Here is a 23,056-nt window from a genome sequence, read left to right as displayed (position 1 = left end):
AAGGTACACAAAAATGCTGGAGAAACTCAGCTGGTGCAGCAGCATCTATGGAGCGAGGGAAATAGGTAACGTTTCGGGCCGAAACCCTTCTACAGAACACCAGATTAGGTCACGGGGATATGGATGTCTAGAAACATGACAGTCAACCATCTCTACAGCAGCTCGGTACATGAGGTACATTAAGTCAATAGCTAACTCTTTCATCTTGCTGATGTTAAGGGCGCGTTGTTGTTCTAACACCATTGCACAAAGTTCCCAATTTCTTTCCTGTACTCCATCGCATCATTTTTGTTGATTCAGCCGAAAACAGTGATATTATTGATGAATTTTGTTTTAGATCGAGCTGCCGCTCGACTTAGCCACACATTCTCTGGGGACTGAGCTTACAACTCTGAGGAACAGCAGTTTTTGAGGGTCAGAGAGGAGGAAATGTTGAGACCAATTGTCAGAAGCCAGTTGCAGAAATGCATTCAAAGACCAAGGTCCAGAAGTTTAGGAATGAGCTAAGTCAGTATTATGGTGTTGAAGATTGAGTTCTAGCAAATGAATGGATGACAGTGGTGTTTATATTACCACAGTGATCCAGAACTGAATGTAGTTCAAGGTAAATTGACTCCTCCTTGGATCTATTTATCCTATATGCAAATTGCAAGAGGTCTTGATTGACCAGGGGACTGGCACAGATATGGGCCATTACCAGTCGTTCACACTTCTTTATTATGATCGACGTTGAGACCAGTTACTTTACTTTCATTGGGTTTTGAAATTATGAGTTATATTGAAGCAGATAGGGACCGTAAACTGTTGAAGTGACTGTTGAAATGGTATTTACAAAGAACTGTGGCCAGTTGATTGCTACACGATTTCACAATTCATCCAGGTACTCTATCCGGGCCAGCTGCTTTCCAAGTGTTTTCCCTCATGAAAGAAGATCTGCCACCAAGATGTATGGGACAGAGTTAGTGGGGAATGGAGGACATACCTTGATGAAACTTCATTTGCCTTTTCAAAACAAGCTTAAAAGGCATTGAGCTCATCCAGAGATTACAGTGCCTCCATAATGTTTGGGGCAAAGACCCATCATTTATTTATTTGCCTCTGCACTCCATAATTTGAGATTTGTAATAGGAAAAATCACATGGTTAAAGAGCGCAGTCACATTTTAATAAAGGCCATTTTTATACATTTTGGTTTCACCATCTAGAAATTACAGCAGTGCTTATACGTAGTCCCCCCATTTCAGGGAACCATAATGTTTGGGACACAGCAATATCATGTAAATGAAAGTAGGCATGTTTAGTATTTTGTTGCATATCCTTTGCACGTAATGACTGCTTGAAGTCTGTGATTCACACACATCACCCGTTGCTGGGTGTCTTCTCTGGTGATGCTCTGCCAGGCCTGTATTGCAGCCATCTTTAGCTTATGCTTGTTTTGGGGGCTAGTCCCCTTAAATTTTCTCTTCAGCATATAAACGGCATGCTCAATTGATTCAGATCGGGTGATTGACTTGGCCATTCAAGAATTGACCATTTGTTAGCTTTGAAAAACTCCTTTGTTGCTTTAGCAGTATGTTTGGGATCATTGGCTTGCTGTAGAATGAACCGCCGGCCAATGAGTTTTGAGGCATTTGTTTGAACTTGAGCAGATAGGATGTGTCTATACACTTCAGAATTCATTATGTTACTACCATCAGCAGTTGCATCATCAATAAAGATATGTGAGCCAGTACCTTCAGCAGCCATACATGCCCAAGCCATAACACCCCCACCACTGTGTTTCACAGATGAGGTGGTATGCTTTGGATCTTGGGCAGTTCCTTCTCTCCTCCATACTTTGCTCTTGCCATCACTCTGATATGTTCATCTTTGTCTCATCTGTCCACAAGACCTTTTTCCAGAACTGTTGTTGCTCTTTTAAGTACTTCTTGGTAAACTGTAACCTGGCCATCCTATTTTTGCGGCTAACCAGTAATTTGCATCTTGCAGTGTAGCCTCTGTATTTCTGTTCATGTCTTCTGGGGACAGTGGTCATTGACAAATCCACACATGACTCCTGAAGAGTGTTTCTGATCTGTCAGACAGGTGTTTGGGGATTTTTCTTTATTATAGAGAGTTCTTCTGTCATCAGCTGTGGAGGTCTTCCTTGGCCTGCCAGTCCCTTTGCGATTAATAAGCTCACCAGTGCTCTTTCTTCTTAATGGTGTTCCAATTAGTTGATTTTGGTAAGCCTAAGGTTTGGCTGATGTCTCTAACAGTTTTATTCTTGCTTCTCAGTCTCACAATGGCTTCTTTGACTTTCATTGGCACAACTTTGGTCCTCATGTTGATAAACAGCAATAAAATGTTCCAAAGATGATGGAAAAACTGGAGGAAGGACTAGGTGCTGAGAGCTCTCTTATACCTGCATTAAGGAGGCAATTATACACACCTGGGAAATTACAAACACCTATTAAGCTATGTGTCCCAAACATTATGGTGCTTTGCTGTGATTTCTACATAGTGAAACCAAAATGTGTAAAAATAGCCTTTATTAAAATCTGACAATGTGCACTTTAACCATGTGTGATTTTTTTCCCATTACAAATCTCAAATTGTGGAGTAGAGGCAAATAAATAAATGATGAGTCTTTGGCCCAAACATTATGGAGGGCACTGTATATTGACAGAAATCAGCCCCGATTTCATCTTGTAGCTTATGATGGTATTTAGGCCTGCCACATTCGCCTGCCATCTGCTTGACTGGAAGCAGCCTCTGGCTTGTTCTGTAATTCTCCCTTGGCATCCCGGATAAGCTTGCAATGATCATACTTGGTCTGTGTACAGTATGAGGTCATCCTTCTTGAAAACCATGGATCTGGATTTCAGCAGTGAATTTCCCTATTCATCCAAGTTTCTCAATTTTTTAAATTCCTGTGTCTTAAAACAGTACTATGCCGAAGAGTTTGACCACATATAGTTTACTCAACTCCGCTAAATCAGCTTCATCTGCAAGGCAAGGTGGGTTTTGCCCCCATGTTACAGATGAGCTTTGTGAGTGAAGAATTCACAAGAATGTAAGAACCGTGGCTCAAACTTGCTTTGGCTGATCAGATTATCAGCCTCAACTCCATTCAGAGTAACCAATCATCCAAAACTACCTATGACTCTTCCGAACTCAGCATCCACAGCTCTGATGTTGTAAACCAAAAGTTTTGCAACTCTCTTAGATTACATGATTCCATTCTTTTCCCTCTCCACTCAGGGAGACATCATCTCATCTTCCTTGTTAAATCCTCTCAGAATCATGTTTCAATAAAATCTCTTCTTGTTCCTTTAAGTCTACAGAATATAAATTCCACCCTGAAAAAATTCCAGGTATCAATCTAGTCAATTCTCCATTGCCACCAGGGGAAGTAGACTACTTCTGCACAGAGTATTGTAAAGCCCTGTAAAGTTAGAACAAGATTTCCTTGCTCTTGTACTCCACTCACTTAATGATACATCCAACATTCCATTTGCTTCCTGTTTACTTGCTGCACATGGATGATGATGTTTCCTGTCTGGAGATATCCCAATCTTTCAGAACACCAGCATTCATTGATCTCATAACCGCCTAATATTCTGCTTTGCCATTCTCCATATGAAAGCGGACATAATTACACTTTCCCATCTTTTTGGCGTGTGGAATTTATTGCAGTAACTTTTTAAGGTCTGATTTATTCAAGGTTAAAGGAGGTGTGCCAATTACAGCCTGTTAAGTTTGGTTACAGGTATAACATTCACCTATCTGTACTAGCTTACATAATGCAATCCTAACTAGCTGCTTACATTGAAACAAAAGTTTTAAAACAAGTATACGAGGCAAAACAGAAAATGTTTCCCATGTGCTGTACATCAATTAATGTATGTGAAAAAAATCTCTTAAGGATTCTGAAATGCATTTCTTTATCAGAATAGATTTCGGGTTGAATGAAGGCACATCTAACTGCCGCTATTGACCTTATTTCCATTTCTGTTCCTAACTGCTATATAACCAACGAGGAACCAGAGGGTTTTCACTGTTGTAATGTAGGAAATGTTGCAGACAATTTGTACACATGCTTCCACAAACAGCAATAACCAAAGAATCTGTTTCTGTGCTAATGAGAGGGGGGATGTTAGCCAGAGTATTAAAAATAAATCTTAGATGTCTTCAAAATGGCAATATGGGTTTGTTTATATCAACCGTAAAGGGCAGATGCAGATTTGGTTTAATTTGGTGGGAATTTCAGGTGCAACTGTAAAATCTAATTGGGTACAGTAAAAATACAGGGGATGCATCAAACAAAATTGAGAAATGGTTAAGAAAACTGAAAGGAAAATAAAATTTTATATATATAAATATTAATATTTGGCTTAAAAATTCATGGCTCTTATTAATGAGCAAAAACCTTCGACATATCTGGGAAAGGGAGGATAACAATAATTTAAATGGCATAATTGTTAAAAGGATATAAGCTTGCAATGATAAAGCTTGAGGTGCAGCAAATTCAATAAGTAATTAATGAGCAAAAAAAATCAAGTTCATTAATGTAATGGAGAGGCCAAGGACATTGCCACGAGGGAAAAGTTGCACAAACCGAATAGGTTGTGGATATTCAACGTTAACTCTTCACTTGCTTCTTGCCTGAAGTTGCAATACTATTTACCAACAAGTATGGAAAAAGCCATTAACCTTGCCGATATTTTATCTGCAAATGTCGGTCCGTTAGTTTTAAATCCTCTCGGTTGTACTTTGGGTAGTATGTCTGGAGGTGATATTATCACAATGGGGCTGATGGTGGCTTTCAGTGATTCAGCAGCACCACCTGCAGGACAAAGCTAGAATGACCGTTTTCAATACTTCATTTTCATCCAAATTGCATTAAGCAGTCTCAGCAGATGACTCCATTATACATTTAGATACATCATGTTATAGGAAATAAATAATACAAGTGGAACTTACAGTATCTGTGTATTGGAGTTTCCAAATAAAGCAGCTTTATTAAAATGTTTTTCTTTTGTGGGGAATGTTGAGTAAGATGCAATCACCAATACAGGATTTCACAAGGAAGGTACAACCTTTAATGAAGCATGTTATAGATAAGACGCAGTATTTATAAAAGGTGTTACATAATTGTTTATTTCACCCCTGAAACACATTTTGTCCAAGTGATGGGAGAATGTGCACTGTACGTGAAAGTTTCCCCAAAAGTGATAAAGTAGCAATGATTATGAAATGACAATACATTTGCATGCAGAAGATAATGCAGAATTATTTGGAGATGATGTTCCTATTATGAAGCTATTCTTCCAAGGTGGAATGCTAACTCACTGATTAGTTAAAAACGTTAGATTCTGTCTCTCAAATTTAGAAGCAAAGTATAAAGCAGGAAAAGTTGTGATGAACCTGCACAAAACAAGCAGTAGTTAACCTATAGCTGGAATATTGTGTACAATTCTGGTCACCTAACTCTCCATAATATACAGAAAAGATATACAAGAATGATTCCAGGGATATGAATACAGCCTTATGGTTACACCAGAGAAGCTGGGGTAATTCGCCATGCACCAAATGAGGGGAGATTTGCTGGAAGCATTGAACATCGTGCCAGATTTTGACATGGAAAACTGAGGCAAGCTGGTTCCAGCAGTGGATGGTTTGAGGGGTAAAGGCCAAATTTAAAATTGAGGCAAAACGATACATGGAAAATGTAATGAAAAACTTATGCAGATATTAGTTTTGGTGGGGAATTCACTGATTAGAGCTGGGGGAAAAGAATCTATCAGTACCTTCAAAGGGTAGCGCTGATATTTCAATCGGTTGATCAGCCTCCTGTACCATTACAAATCTATGATTATACACAATCACAACGTTAGTGAACATAGGGCAGATGGTATTATGCAAATCACCTAAATAAACTGTTTCAATGAAACGGTAGACTGCAGATAGTAAGCTTCACTATGCTACTGACAAAGAGATATCTTGTGCAGCAAAGGTACTTAATGGGCTGTGTGCTAAGTGGTTTCCTCCAAACATTATTTGCTTCTTTATATTGTTTACTATATAGTCATCAACCCTACATACAAGACAGTTAAGTACTCATCTACAGCTGGACTATATGACAATGATTTTATGCAAGAACATCTTTAAAACAGTATACTAGCTGTTCTATAAGTGAATGCATTCCTAGTGGGATAGGTAGGGTAAGAAATGCAAGAGCCTCCTACATCAGATAAGAGATGGAAAATTGAGATGAGAGAATCATGCCAAATATAGGATAACTGGAGTCTTAATAAGATTCTTGAGTGGGACACATTAAAGGAGACTTCTAGCCATGAAGAACTAACAATCAATATGTCCCTGTCGACTTAGAAATAATAAATATCAAGAGGTGGGGTCAGTTAGAAATAAAAATTGATACACGTGGAGATAGTATGGCAAAAGTATCTAATGTATACTTTACTTGGTCTTTATCAAGGACATGCAGCTGAAGTCATTGTAAAAGAGAATACCAGCGTTGAAATACTGAACATGCTGAAAATTGATGAAACAAAATCACCAGATAGCTTAACTCTATTGATCGTAGATAAGTCACCAGATCCAATGGGATATATTGCAGATTATCGAGGGAACCAAGATCCTGAAAAGTCAAAGAAATGCCACAAACCCAAAAACTATACGCCAGTCAATTTGACATCTGAGACAGTTGTTTTCAGCTTTCAAGTACACAGTGACGTAAGCATCTACGGGCATTAGTAATAGAACTACTCCTTCTCCAGAGATGTTTTAATGCCTTTTTACTCAGTGATACAGGGCACATTTCAACATCAACAAATGATACAAAGTTTATAAGTTTGCGATTACAAGGGATATTCCAAAATAAATAATAAATAAAATTACAGTGCCGAGAGGTGCTATTCAGACCATCAAGCTCAGACAGACCATGCAAGGAAAGACCAGACTTTCATACTCCCTGCCTCCTTACTCAAAATAATGCATTTTATTTTCCCCTTCTTGTATCTATCCAATCATTTGAACATAATGACGGATTTGTTGCCACCAGAAAGGGTAGATATTTTGCATTTCTTTGCATTGACCTTCATCTGCTAAGTGTCTGGTAGATCTTTTCTCATACTGTCTGTGGGTTAGATGGACCACATAGCCCCTTTAAGCACTGTAATAATCCTATTCATTGTTTATTTTGACATATTCAGAGACTATGAATGGCACCATATAATGCGTGTTTTGTTTGTTTCTAACTTTACAGAATCCATATTAATCCACTCCCCCTGGCCTAACACTTCTTCCAATGGTCTTTTCATTTTTGCGCTGCAGGGCCATCAACCATTTTGTCCTGGTGCTCTGGACCATCTAAGCCACTTTTCATTTCCACTTCTTGGCCCATCTTCAAAGCCTCCTTGTAAAATAACAGAGAAATCACAGCACAGGTCATGTGTCTCATCCAGTCTACGTCCACATGAGCAGCATCCTACTCCATTTACATAATCATTAACTCCTGCAGCACATTCCATAGAATAACATTTTTTGTTTAGACTTAAAATCTCTTGCATCCCTGGTCCCTCATTCTTAAACCCTACTTCCTTTCTCATTTTCATCCATTAACTCAAAACCCAAGAGATCTAAAGTTAGAGGTAAAATAATTAGCGGTGTTTTACATTAAAGGTCGATTAATGCATGTATTATTCGCCATAATGGCTTGGCATTTAAAATAACCGTCAAATGCTTCTAGTCATTTCCTAACCATATCATTTAGTTCCATTCACAGTGTCCCTTTGACTGCTGAGGTGCATGTCAAAGCATTATTCACTACCTACTATTTGTGTGCTTCAATTATAGCCCACTGGACACCAAGAATGGCTCCCTGTGGGTGGCTCAGAAGTCAGGAGCCATTCTAACTATTTGGGCATTATGGTGGTGCCTAGTGGTATTTCAACTGCTTATCAATCAAAGAGAATCAATTTAATTAAGCCCTTTTCCCTAGTGGAGCCACGTAGAAATGGTGCAAAGGAAAAATATCTGTCATGCATTGTCGCTAATGCAGTTACATTTTTTCCAACTGCCCACCCTCTTCAATCTACATTTGTACACGGTTCCACTATCAACTTGTGGAGAAATCTTCATAACTCTAAACTAAACTGAGTAACATGCCTTGACTATTTGTGCTCATCAACCCAAATACCTGTTCTCAGAGCAGGCTCATGAGGTTTGAGATATCGTCAGTGCAAAATATTTTTTTTAATGAAGTGATAGTGACACTTCCTCTGCAGTGACAATAAGTCTGAAAAGGGGTGTGGGGGACCTTGGGGCTCCCATGCAACAGAAAGGGAGGAAAAGCACAGAGAAAGATATTATATAGCATTATGATATTTGTACTAGTTTAGGAACGTCATTTTTGCAGTTTAGGATTACACAGTATTGACTTAACAGTTCTTTGAGAGCAATTAATTCTATTTGAGAGCAATTAATTCTAAGTTAAACGATTTCAATGTTTATCGTGATCTTCTCACCATCTTCACTCTATTCTTCAAATAGAACTATAAAAGGCACACACAAATCTCCTAGATATGCCGGTATTTTAAAACATTACAGCACAAGAACAGGCCCTTCGGCCCACAATGTCTGTGCCGAACATGATGCCAAGACAAACTGTTATATTCTCCCTAATTCTTTTAAAGAATTAATTGATGCAGGTCTCATTTTATATATTAATTAACTTTAAAAGTCAGCCATGAGAAATGTTAATAAATAATTTAAAGGCATCCCACCTGAACAAAAACACCATTCAACAGATAAAGTAAACAGCCAAAAACCAGTGAGTAGATGGAGACTAAACCACTGGGCTAGTAAAGGTTTCACTCTCCATTCAGTGTGCACATATTGCAGAGTACAAAGTCACAAGTATTACATTAATATTTCAGTTTGTCAATTATACAATCAAGCCCAGGTGGTAGAAAATCCTAAAATAATTAGCAGTCAAGCTTATGCAACAAGAAGACTGGTAATAACTCAGCATCCACCGATGAGGCTGATGCAGTTTCTCCTCTTCTTGTGCTTTCTCTGACTTTGTTGAACTGTTTAAGACCCACTGCTAAATACTCTGATGTTTTCTACTGAAAGAGCCAGATTAAGTTTATCACTGAAGAGCCATCTACATTTAATATACATTATAGTCATGAGAAACAAAATATTGCATGTACTAGGAAACTGAAATAAAGACAGAAATTGCTGGAAACATTCAGCAAATCAGGAAGTATCTATGGAAAAAGAAACAGGGTTAACATTTCAGGTAGCAGATCCTTCATCAGAACTGGGAAAGAGAAAATGTGTTGATTTTAAGTGGCAAAGCGGGTGAGGGAAAATAGAACAGGACAAAGGAGGTATTTATGATCAGGCAAAGCCAGGATTTCTGTTTGGATAATCTGTATTTGGAGCCATCCAGTTTGACAGGTTGATGAGGACATTAAAAGAACATGATGGAAAAGGAATACAAAGGCGAGACAGATTGACAACACAAAGAACATTAACATTGTAAAATGCAAAGCTGCATTAAATATCCAGGTCAGGTGGTGCTAATAGAGAAAGAAAACCTGAGCCGCTATCATGAAACGATGAGCAACAGCAGAATTGCCAGTTCTGATACAAACAGAAAAGGCGAGTTATCTGAAGATGTAAAATTCAATATCAAGTCAGGAAGACTCCAAGGTATCTAGATGGATGTTGAGCTGTTGTTCCTCAAGCCATTGAAATAATGTGCATTATTATAATAATGTAGGAGGCCATAGGCAGATAGTAGGAATGTGACAGTGGCAAGTGACAAGCTCAGAAATCGTTCCTGCAGTCTGAATGCTGGGTGGCACTTTGCAGACACCAATTCTCATTTGGTTTCTTCACTATAGGGGTGGCCACATCATGAGCACCAAATGAAAAATATTATATTGGAAGAAATGCACATCTTTAGCATAATTTTACAATTATTTTACACCTCCATCCCTCACCAAAATGGTCTGAGAATCCTCTGCTTTTGCAGATGAACAGCTTCTCCGTTGGCTGTCACCCTCTCTCACTATCCCTCCTATAAAGGATTACACTGCACTTTTCCAGTTCCTGTCTCTGCTCGATGTTAAGTCTTTCCACACAAGTGCCTCTGAGAAATCGCTGTTCTTGCTGAGCCACTTTCCATTTTCTAAGACTTTGACCTCTACTATCACCCTCTCTCCTCCTGGACAGAGCAGGGATAGAGCTCACCAGCCCTTGTATTGATCAGATTATTGTTTACAAGGATTTCCGCTACCTTAATTAGATCTCCCCAGCAGACTATGGTGGGTATTCAAGAAAAAATGCTGAAATATATCACCTATTCAGCACCTCCACAGAGCCCAAGCACAATTAATCATTTTGAAATCTGCCTTTTCTTTACCAAGTAACCACAATGGCGAGATGGTGGTCAAACAGTCTATATACTGATGAGACTTCTCCATCTCAGTTGATTCTATTGTTTTCTTCACAATCCTAGATAGGTTCAGCCGTCCCATCTAAAGCAATCTGTTTTGTCTGCATGTCAGTTTGTTTTACTAAACTTAATCTTCGAATCCAAATAATTTCTGTAATATTTAACTGATAAGAAATTCTAACACAGCATCAGAATGGTTAACCATTTCCTTCATTTTGTACCTGGCTCTGACAGGGAAATGTATAGTATTTTTTAATGGCGCAGACAATTATTTCAATATATTTTCAAACTGGAGCATTCACAATTCACAGAAGTCATTTGCCAATGAAAGCAGCACCAAAGTAATGAAATGTTAAGTCATCCTGCAATAGCTCCAAGGTGTTAAATCATAATGGTCTAACATCCAGATTATGAACTGAGCCATGAGGGAAAACTAATAATGTAGTTAAATTAGAAAAAAAGACGTTGACTTTATTATTCATGGTATTTTGTTGTGGTGCAACCATTCCCATCTACAAGGAAATGTGGCCTTGGGAAATGCACATTATTTCAACAGCAAAGCAAATTAACCAGTCCAAATTTATCAACAAGGACACTAATCAGAGTCTCAGGTTTCCCCATATGTCGCAATTTTATTTTGATATCACTACAATAAAGTACCTCAACACAGATGGGGATAAACACCCCATTGTACACAACGATTTCCTTGTTAAAGATACAGAACACAATACAGAGCAACTTTGACACAAACTGAAGGTTCAGTTATCATGCTTTATTGGCCATATGAAATCATTCAACCTACAAAACCTTCTTAAACCTAATCAAATTAAGTCAGTATGAGGCTGCATCAGTCATGTCTTTGATGCAGAGCAACTCTCCTCCATTCTTTCCTTTATCTACCTTTGTCCAGTCAGTCTTAAAATAAATTGTTCTTGGTCTTCTTCTCATCAGTCCACGGCACACTCTAGGATGGTATTCGTAAGGCTACTGAGGCTTTCTTCTCCACATCCAACCACTGCAGCTTTCTGATTTTGTGCAAGAACCGATTTGATCTATTCTGGATTTATGCTTTGCTTTTTCATTGCTAAGGTACACATGAGTCTTCTGAAGTATTTAGTTTAGTTTAGATACAGCATGGAAACAGGCCCTTCAGCCCACCGAGTCCGCTCCAACAAGTGTTCACCCGCACATTAGTTCTATCCTACACACTAGGGATAACTTACAGAAGCTAATTAACTTACAAACCTTTACATCTTCTGAATCTGGGAGGAAACCGGAGCACCCAGAGAAAACCCTACGGGTCGCAGGGAGAACATACCAATTCCATACAGACAGCACCTAGTCAGGAATGAATCTGGATCTCTGATGTTGTAAGACAGTAACTCTATCGCTGCGCCACTGTGCCACCCAAAAGTACAGCATTTCAAATCACTCAGCTATCTTCGAAAGTCCAGGGCTCACAACTGAACAATATTGTTAAAGTGACAGCAGCATATAGTAGGTAATATTTTGTCCTTGCTTGTGATGTTGTTTCTAATTCAGATTTACTTCAATTTCACTAGTTAGCCAATAAAGAAACCTGTTATTTTTACATTGGCTAAGAGAGCTTCATGTATGACAGTTGCTCAGTGTGTAACCATTTTTACTGCTGTCTTTTATCATATTTACTCCACACGGATTTCCGATTCATATTTTGTTGCCCTTTTATGCAGCCTATCTATTATTTCCATAAGCTCTTGGTATTAGGTTATTATCGTCACATGTATCGAGATACAATGAAAATATTGTTTTTCATGTAATCTGGGCAAACCATAGCAAATGCAGAGAGGAAAAGAGAGAATGACCGTAGTATGAATGGAGCCAATGATCAGTGCTATCAAAGAAGCATGAAATATAGGAGTAAATAAGAGAAGCTGGTTTACATGATGGATTGGGTTGCGCTCACAATTTTCTGCAATTTCTTGTGGTCTTCAGCAGAACAGATGTCATACTGAGATGTGATGTATTTGGATGTCTTTAACGGTGCATATTTACCAATTGGTAAGAGTCATTGGAGACATGCCAAATTTCTTTAGTCTTCTGAGGAAGTAGTGGCGCTGAATGTGGTGGACAATACAAATTGTTGGTAATGTTGCATCGAGGACCTTAAAGCTCTCGACATCACGCCTTCAGCACCATTTATATACCCTGCTTTCTGAAGTTGATGATAAACTCCTTTTCCTGTCATTGAGAGTGGTTGTTGCCTTGACACCATGCTACAAAGCACTTGTATCTCCTTCCTGTGCTCCGTCTTGTCATTGTTTGAGGTCCAGTCTCCTATGATGATGTCATCTAAACACCTGCAAATGGAGTTTGAGCAAAAATTGGCCGTATAGTTATGAGTATATAGGAAGCATCATAGGGGGCCGAGAACAGCCTGGCAGTGTACCAGTGTTGGGAATTTTCATGGAAGACTGTCCTTACCGATTGCTGTCTATGGGCAGGAAGTCAAGAATACAGTTGCAGAAAGTGGGTGCCGAGTCCAGGAGCTTGGAGACAAATTTGTTTGGAAATATGATATTGAAGGCAAAGTTTTAGCCAATAGGTAGGAGTCTAACATCAGTGTCCTTGTTATCCAGATGTTCCAGTAATAAGTTCAGGGCCACATCTGTCATGGAACTGTTGAGGCAGTAGGTGTATTTCAGTGAATCAAGGTGTCTAGGAGGCTTGGGTTGATGTGCACCATGACCAGTCTCTTGAAGCGTTTCATGATTATGGAAGTTAAAGTCACCAGACTCTAGTTATTAAGAATGTTACTTTGATTTTCCTTGACATTGGTCTTCTTAAAGCAGGTGGGACCCTCAGATTGGAGAGGTTAAAAAATACTCCTGCCAGATGGTCCACAGTTTATGAGAGCATGCAAGGGTCTCCGTCTAGGCCAATCATTTTACTCAGGAAAGCCAATCTGATATCTACGACGGTGACCGTGGATACAAATGCTGATATTCCGCTGGCCTTCTTTCAAAATGTGCATAGAAGGCATTGAATTTCTGGGAGGGGTGCATTATTGCCAGTGATTATTCCCATTTTCATTCTGTAGCCCGTTATGGCATGCATGTTTTGTCCCAATCGACAGATGTCTGTGTGGTCAGTCTAGGACTTTAGCTTGGTCTTGAATTGTCTAATGACGTCCCTGATGGCCTCGGAAATCGAGGTATGATCTTCACAAAGCCATCAGGGATCACTTGATCATCTCTGACCTGGTGTTGATATCGGCCTTCACCAGGGCATGGATCTCATGGTTCATTCATGGTTTCTGGTTGGGGAATGCTCTGTTTGATGTCTTTGGCACGCAGCCCTCTACACACTTACTGATGAAGTCTGTGATGGTATATTATGCTCATTTTGATTGTCTCCTGTGCCTTTGAATAAAGACCGGTCCAACAACTCAAAGCAGTCACGAAGGAGCTTGTCTGATTCCTCAGACCAACACTGTACAACTCTCTGTACGGGATCCTCACGATTCTGTTTCTGTTTGTAAGCAGGGCGTAGATCACAGCCCGTTGGTCAGATTTTCCAAAATGCAGGTGGGGGGTGGAGCGGTAGACATCTTTGATGGTCGTGTAGTTGCGGTCATGGGTGTTTGGGCCTCTGGTGGGACAGAAGATGTGTTGATAGTATTTTGATTTAGCATTCTTCTAAAATTTCCGCTATTACTTCAACATTATTCACAAAATAAATATTTTAAATTCTTCTTCCTCCAACTGACACAATTCCAGTGACGCATTCAAGCAACTGGCAAAATGTGTTTCAGTGATAAAGATGTATGAATAAAAGAGACTTGCTGTAAAGCTAATGTTGTAAATCAGAAACCTATTACTAGTATTATTGAAAAGCTCTTTTACGAGACTTACTATTGTAGCTGACAATATGCTTTTTCATTGTTAGCCAAACATAGTACATAGAACAGCAGAGGACCAGGCCCTTCGCCTCAATGTCCGCACCAAACATGATGCCTAGTTAAACCAATTACCTCTACCTATCATAGACACTAAATGCTGGAGTAAATCAATTGGTCAGGCGGCATCTCTGGAAAAATGGAAAAGTGATGTTTCTGGTTTCAGGAACCCTTCTTCCAATGTTTCTCCAGAGATGCTGGAGTAACCTGCTGAGTTAATCCAGCATTTTGTGTCTATCTTTGGTATCAACCAGCATCTTTTTATTATGCCTCTATCTATCAATTATTTTTTGACGGCTTTGAAATTATGATATTACATAAGAAAAGCAAAAGTGAAATGGATCCCAGACTGATGTGAAGAGATTCAAAGAGATTCTCAACACAAAAGTAATTCTGGTTTTATAATCTGAGAAAGAATGGAATTGTCAAACAGAGGAAATGTCAATAAAAAACAGAAGAACACAAAAGAGTAGTCCAGTGGCTCGAAGGGCCGAATGTCTGCTCCATGATTCAACATAATGGCGAATCTTCTTCCTTAGCTCAATTTTTCTACACTATCCCTAAATATTTAGTGACGGAATTATTACTCGCAGAACATTAGAAAAGTGAGTTTCCAAACTACAAAATCTGCAAAATAAGAAAAATCTGGCAAATGCAGGAGAAAATTAAATGATAATCCCTAAGCAAAGAAAGGGAATCTAAACCAATAGAGCTTCACATTATCAGTCTCATCAGTAATCAAGAGCCAATATTCGTTGCTTGTGCTCCTTTACAAAGTCCTGAAACAAGGTGGATTAAGATCAGAAAGAATCACCACAGAACAGATCTTCAACTTCATAATTTTAGAAAAATAGCTTGACCACCAAAAATTCACAAGTTTTATACCTAATATTAAACACAATAAACACCAAGACTCTAGTTTCATAAAGTGCTGAGAGAATGATCTATTACTAGTACTTAAAATATATGATGTACCCAGGCAAATGTGTATGATTCCAAACTCACCTGCAAACAATACCCTTTGCATAAGCATTGTCCACTAAAGGGCCTTAAGCCTAAAAGGGAGAGTGATGATTTGGCCGAAAGATTGAAAACTTGCAACACGCAGAATCTGGTTACTTACAATGATGTCATGCTGTCCAAATACAGGCATCTCCCAGAGCGACTGGTTGGTGAACTTGTTGAAGTAATATGGCCTATTTTCTCTCCTACTCCAACACTTCGACCATCCTGCCTGCACCAGCTCATCTGAAAACAATACAATCAACATTTAAATAAATCCAAAACCATACAATTACTTATCCAGTCAATGACATGTGAAATTTACTTTTAGCCAGGCATTGGGGGGAAAAAAAGGTCCAGGCATCGTTGCTTTATTAGGCGAATTTAAGAATTACTGTATACAGCTTTATGATAGAAACATAGAAAATAGGTGCAGGAGTAGGCCATTCGGCCCTTCGAGCCTGCACCGCCATTCAATATGATCATGTCTGATCATCCAACTCAGTATCCTGTACCTGCCTTCTCTCCATACCCCCTGATCCCTTTAGCCACAAGGGCCACATCTAACTCCCTCTTAAATATAGCCAATGAACTGGCCTCAACTACCTTCTGTGGCAGAGAATTCCAGAAATTCACCACTCTCTGTGTGAAAAATGTTTTCCTCATCTTGGTCCTAAAAGATTTCCCCCTTATCCTTAAACTGTGACCCCTTGTTCTGGGCTTCCCCAACATCGGGAACATTCTTCCTGAATCTAGCCTGTCCAACCACTTAAGAATTTTGTAAGTTTCTATAAGATCCCCCCTCAATCTTTTAAATTCTAGCGAGTACAAGCCGAGTCTATCCAGTCTTTCTTCATATGAAAGTCCTGACATCCCAGGAATCAGTCTGGTGAACCTTCTCTGTACTCCCTCTATGGCAAGAATGTCTTTCCTCAGATTAGGAAACCAAAACTGTACGCAATACTCCAGTTGTGGTCTCACCAAAACCCTGTACAACTGCAGTAGAACCTCCCAGCTCCTATGTCCTAGTTGCTGTGAAATTAAAGTCTCAATTCTCTGCAAGGAAAATGAAGTGCGGTATTTCTGACATGCATCCTCCAACCCATTCTTCCACCCAACCACCCTACCCCACTGGACATTGCAGGTTAGCTGTCGGAGAACTAAATCAAAGCCAACTCTGGCAGTAACTGGTACAAAGCTCTGAAAGCTGACATCCATTCACAGGCAATGGAATGTCTTGTCCTTTTCATTCTTCCCAGTCCAGAGACACAAAACAAAACAGAGATCATCCAACTGGAGCCTTTGGTACAGGAGATCTTATATAGCAGAATAATGTTTAACACTAAAAGCTCACTTTGTGTTAATCACCAGTAAACAATTGCATACTCATGTAATGTCTGCAAACTGATAAACTGTAGAAAGGTCACTTCCATCTTATTCAGATTTTATTTCATAGGGAGAATTACATGAGATTGGACACAATAAATATTTGTGTAAGTTTGAACCTGCTTTATAACAAAGATTGACAGGGCTCGAAATTAGCGTTTGCCCGGGTGCCACTGACCACTCAAAGTGCCGCCGGGCAACCTAAACACCGAGTCATTTCGCCCGGCTTGGCAACTTGGTTTATATCGAAGATATACCGTGGGAAAGATGCTAAGTGTGGCGTGACGGGCCCCGCACAGCAGCAGCAGCGGCGGCTCCATCTCCTCCTCCTCCTGCACCCCGCCGGATAACACTATAGGATCTTTGCTGTTAGCGGCCACTGCTGCCACTCCGCCAACAGCGCTTTCAAAACAAACCCTTGGAGGAAGGTGTCGGTCAGAGGCGGAAGTAGGGGGAGGGTGGTTGAGGATAGAGCGCGGTGATTGGAGGAGGGAGACGTGCCAAAACACTCTTGGCAAACCTGCACCACAGCCAGGATCGATCCCGGTCTCCGGCTCTGCAATCGCTGCCGAACCGCCACTGGACCATCCCCGTCCCCACCCGAGAGCCCCCCCACGCCCGTGGGTGGCCAGAGGCGTCAGGTGTCAGACGGGAGCGGTGCCCCAGGCCCACAGCCAGCGCAGAGAAGCAGCGCTGCTCAACTCTGCCTGTCCCTATCTGGATTGAGACAAGGCTGTAGGCGAGACAGGCAGAGTTGAGCTGCATTTAGCGCTGGATTGAGCTGAAATTACCGTTCACAGGGCCTTCAGAAGCCTCGCGTGCGTGAGTGTGCGCATGCACGAGCAGCCGGCAAGCTATTCTGTCCCCCAGTCCCCTCCATATTTTGATAGCGATTTGAGCGATGATGACGGTATTGTCTGAGGAGCGCTGACCTTCCTTCCCACCTCCTCTGCCCATTCCTCTCTCTCTTGTACACCCCCTCCACTTATCCTGAGACCCCTCCTCTCCACCCCGCACTGATCCCCATTCCCGCCTCTATTCAGTTCTCACTGACATCCCCTGTGCTCCCCTCCTCATCTACCCCCTCCCCCACCCCCATCTATTCATCCTGCACTGATCTCCCTATCCCTCGCATTGATTCTCCTGCCACTCCCCATCAATCCTACACTGATTCCTCAATTCATCCTGTACTGACCCCTCTTCCCATCCATCCTGCACTGCTCCCCCCCTTCATCCTGCACTGATCCCCCCCCCACCACCCATCCATTTTGCGCTGATTCACCCCCCCCGACCATATTGTGCTGGAAATGTCTTCAGAGCGAACATTGACTATGTTTGATAACGGAATGCAATCAAATATGTTTTAATTCCCAATGTTATTATTTGTTTTACTCCATAAAGATGGATTAATTAAATTGTGAACACGTGAAACATTAAAACCGCAGTGTTCGATTGTCACTGCTACCGTTGACACGTTATTGCAGAAGTCATTTTAACGGCAAATCAATGCTCTTAATATGGAGCATCAGTACTGTAGTTATTTAATGAGCAACATTCACAACCATACGTTGGATTTATCCAGGTTTTACTTCTAGTCAGTCATATACATCACAAATTTGGTCAGGAGATATTTCAGTTGCAATGTTAACGTTAATTCTGAAGTGAGAATGATGGGAAAAGCGTTTATCAACAATTTTTTTTTAAATTTGTTGCTTGCAAACTGGGTATCTTCACTGTTATCAACACATACAACTAATCTGAATGTCCGGTAATGGGGCGTCTTGACACCTTTAAATATATTACCAAATGAACATTTGCTGCATTTATGTCCTTTGGCCATCTCTTGTTAGTTAGTGTAATGTTTAACCTGTCAGTTGGGTATAGTCAGTTTTAACAGCAATTATCATAAAATGCCTTTAGAAAATTCCTTGCAACCTGTATATTTTGTTGTGGATAAATTGTGTGGGAAGTGAGAGTGTTTCTGTACCAATAGCAATAACGACCTATGCTATGGCCATGTCATGATAATTTTCGGTCCTTCACAGAAAACATGCTTGCATCAATCTGTAGTGTGCATGGTTAAGCATATATGTTATCATGGTCCAGGATTTATTGACACATGTTGATCATACGCTGAATAATCCTACCACATTTTTGTTTGGAAGTGGAAAGAAATAATAAAAATTGCATTCATTGCAATGTGTAAAAAGAGTTGAGATACTGTATTATAATTTTGCTGCATGTCATTGTGGTATATCTCATGTCTTGATTGGTGAATGTTTAGTTTGTGACTTTATTTGAAGCAGAAATAATATGTGAATGCTTCATTGAGCATAATTCCGACTGGTAACTACGCACTTTGTCCGGGTCATGCAAGCCATCTTAAATGACCACCTAAACTGTCATTTGGCAACCTAAAAAGTTGCCATGGTTGCCCGGCTGGCAACAGGGAAAAAAAGTTAAGGGAGAGCCCTGGTTGATTTGGGAGTATAGGCCAACATATAAAAGCATTAAAAAAAAAATCAAACATACAGAAACAGTTTCAATAGACAATAGGTGCAGGAGTAGGCCATTCGGCCCTACGTGCTAACACCGCCATTCAATATGACAATGGATGATCATCCACATTACTGCCTTCTCACCATATCCCCTGACTCGGCTATCTTTAAGAGCTCTATCTAACTCTCTTGAAAGCATCCAGAGAATCGGCCTCCACTGCCTTCTGAAGCAGAGAATTCCAGATTCACAATTCTCTGGGTGAAAAAGTTTTTCCTCATCTCCGTTCTAAATGGCCTACCCCTAATTCTTAAACGGTGACCCCTGGTTCTGGATTCCCCCAACATCAGGAACATGTTTCCTGCCTCTAGTGTGTCCAATCCATTAATAGTCTTATGTGTTTCAATAAGATCTGCTCTCATCCTTCTAAATTCCAAGGTATACAAGCCCAGCCGCTCCATTCTATCGACATATGACTGTCCTGCCATCCCGGGAATTAACCTCGTGAACCTACGCTGCACTCCCAAAATAACAAGAATGTCCTGAACACAATACTCCAGGTGTGGTCTCACTAGGGCACTGTACAACTGCAAAAGGACCTCTATACTCAACTCCTCTTGTTATAAAGGCCAACATGCCATTAGCTTTCTTTACTGCCTGCTGTTCCTATGCTTACTACATCACCATTCAGCTTACTTTCAGTTTTGAACAAGGGATCGCCTCAGATCTCGTTGTACTTCCCTGCATTTACCCAACTGTGACACCATCCTCAGATAATACACTGCCATCTAGCTTTGTGTCCTTCTGCAAATGTTTTGTTACCCACCAAAGTGGAAATTCACCTGTGGTCCCACATTTGGTACCCCACTCATCATTGCCTGCCATTCTGAAACCCATGCCACTCTTTGCATGTCGCCAACCAATTTTCCCATGTCAGTATCCTGTCCAAGCCACCCTGCATCCTCATAGCATCTTCCGCACACTTCACACTGCCACCTAGCTTTGTGTCATCTGCAAATTTGCTAATGTTCCTGGGATGCAGACCATCAGGCCCTGGGGATTGCTCAATTTCATCTTAATAATCCAGCACCTAATAATTGATAAATTCCGTTTTCTCTCACCCGCCTTTTAAAAAGTGGGATAACATTAGTTACCCTTTCAATCTATCAGACCATCAGGCCCTGGGAATTTATCAACCTTAATAATAATAATAATAAATTTTATTTACACCTTTCAAAAGTCTCAAGGACACCTTACAGAATTTGACAAAACATATAATAGGAGTAAAATAAATAATAAAGACATCACCAATACACAAATTAAAGACAGAATTCGATCCAAAGACAAAAAATCAAAAACACAATGTGAAGAGAGAGCAGCGGCAGCTAAACCGCGCCAGCGTACACTCTCCCTACACAAACTAAAATAATCACTTGCACACAAAAAAACATCCCCCCACAATGGATACCACTGTGGGGGAAGGCACAATGTCCAGTCCCCATCCCCAGTTCTCCCAAAGTCAGGCCTATTGAGGCCTCCGCTGTTGCCTTTGCAGAGGCCCGTTGTTCCTGGCCGTTCTTGCAGGGTGTTGTTGCCCCGGCATTGGGGGAGTCCTCTCAGCGGCTGGGCCGCCTGGAACGGCCGCTTGCTTACAAGAGAGACCGCGGCTTTCGAAGCCGACAAGGCATTGCCGGTTTGGAGCTCACAGGCTCCCGATATTGAAGTCGGCGCCGCCCGCTCCACTCCGCAGCCCGCCCGGAGGTGTTGAACTCGGCGGTCACAGCTCACCAGAGCTCCAGCGCGGCGACCCAGGTTAGGCATCGCCCGCTCCGTGATAGCGCTGTGCCGCCACCAAAGCAAAGGTGCTGGGCGGTCCCCGCCAGGAAACGCCGCTCCACGCGGACGGGTCGACGGGGGCAGCCCGGAGAAAAAGCTGCCTCAGCGACCAGGTAGGGACCTAGAAATATAGTTACCCCCTTCCCCCCCACAATAAAAAGTCTATTTCTCCCACAAACAAAACACAGAACTCACTAGAACTACAAAAAAAAGTTAATTAAACGAACGACTGCTGGTTCGCAGCCATTCCCCAAGATGGCTCCTCCCCCTTCAGTCCCATCAATCTACCCAACACCAATTCCTGCCTAATGTGAATTTCCCTCAGTTCCTTTGTTACCCAAATTCCTCTGGCCACTAGTATATCTGGGAGATTGTTTGTGTCGTCCTTAATGAAGACAGATCCAAAGTACCTGTTCAACTGTCTGCCATTTCCTTATTCCCCATAATAAATTTACCTGTTTAAGTCTTCAAAGGTCAACTATGGTCTTAACTCATTTTTTCCTCTTCACATACCTAAAGAAGCTTTATATTCTTGGCTAGCTTAACTTCGTACCTCATCTTTTCTCCCTGTATTGCCTTTTTAGTTATCTTCTATTGCTCTTTAAAAGTTTCCCAATCCTCTGGCTTCCTGCTCATCTTTGCTATGTTATACTTGTTCTCTTTTATTTTTACACTGTTCTTGACTTCCCTTGTCAGCCAGGGTCGCCTCTTACTCCCCTTAGAATCTTTCTTCCTCTTTGGAATGAACTGATCCTGCACCTTCTGTATTGTTCCCAGAAATACCTGCCATTGTTGTTCCACTGTCATCCCTGCTAGGGTCTCTTTCCAGTCAACTTTGGCCAGCTCCTCCCTCATGCCTCCATAGTACCTTTGCTCAACTGTAATACTGACACTTCCGATTTTCCCCTCTCCAATTGTAGATTAAAACTTATCTTATTATGGTCACTACCTCCCTTATCAAATCCCCTTCATTACACAACATTCAGAATTGCCTTCTCCCTGGAAGGCTCCAGTACAAGCTGCTCTAAGAATCCATCTCGGAGGCACTCCAATACAAGCAGAAAAAAAGAAAACACACCACAAATATTCCTACCATCTCACGGCAGTTATATATGGATTCCTTCAATTTATCACAAGCTTTTCTTACACTTACATTCAGCATTTTCCCACCTAATCCAGAACATTAAACACCTTCAAACATCCCAGTCCTATCAATAACCCTCAAGGACTGTCAAAGACAGTAACTCAGATCAACATAGCACTTTTCACATGTGCTAGGTATTTCAAATCATCTCATAGAATTCCTGAACATCAGAATATCAGTGGAAATGGCAAACATGACTGTGTATTTGTGAAGGAAAGAACTGCAGATACACGTTTAAATCAAAGGTAGACACAAAATGCTCGAGTAACTCAGCGGGACAGGCAGCATCTCTGGAGAGAAGGAATGGGCGACGTTTCGGGTCGAGACCCTTCTTCAGACCTGGTAATATGGGTTAATGCATAAATGTTGAGCCAATATACCATTATTTCCCTACTTTGCAAATATATTCACAGAAATGTATAACCACCTGCATCTAGAGAGCGAGATTAATATCCCCCTTCCCAAAAGTTCAAACATAAAATGACTAAAATACTGGCAGTCATCTGCAATAAAGTACCAGCTAAACGAGGCAAAATTTCTCTCAACAGTGCGAATTGTTCATATCTCAATGGTCTTTTAAGTCCTTCACACAAACTCTCACAATCGGGGAAACTAGTTATGTTGCTTGTGACCCACTTTGAAAGTGTCCTTGCACCTTAATTATCCGAATAGTTGGAAAGCAGTGTCAGGATCAGTCCAAGTCAGCATGGATCTATGAAGAGGAAATCATGCCTGATTAATCTTCTGGAATTTTTTGAGGATGTAACAAGTAGAATGGATAA

At 40.8% G+C, this 23,056-nt stretch overlaps 1 protein-coding gene across 9 annotated transcripts in view; it reads right to left on the bottom strand.

Annotated features, from left to right (window-relative positions):
- Window positions 1–23,056, bottom strand: part of pcif1 (phosphorylated CTD interacting factor 1) — a 100,353-nt gene that overhangs the window by 64,522 nt on the left and 12,775 nt on the right. For all 9 annotated transcript variants that reach the window (XM_055652065.1, XM_055652067.1, XM_055652060.1 and 6 more), the window contains one exon: window positions 15,534–15,658. In XM_055652065.1, the coding sequence (XP_055508040.1) occupies window positions 15,534–15,658 (125 nt within the window). The remainder of the gene's footprint in view (window positions 1–15,533; window positions 15,659–23,056) is intronic.

Source organism: Leucoraja erinacea, chromosome 21 (genome assembly GCF_028641065.1).
Source record: "Leucoraja erinacea ecotype New England chromosome 21, Leri_hhj_1, whole genome shotgun sequence".
In the NCBI taxonomy this organism is placed as follows: domain Eukaryota; kingdom Metazoa; phylum Chordata; class Chondrichthyes; order Rajiformes; family Rajidae; genus Leucoraja; species Leucoraja erinaceus.
This window is presented reverse-complemented; position numbering and strand designations above follow the sequence as displayed.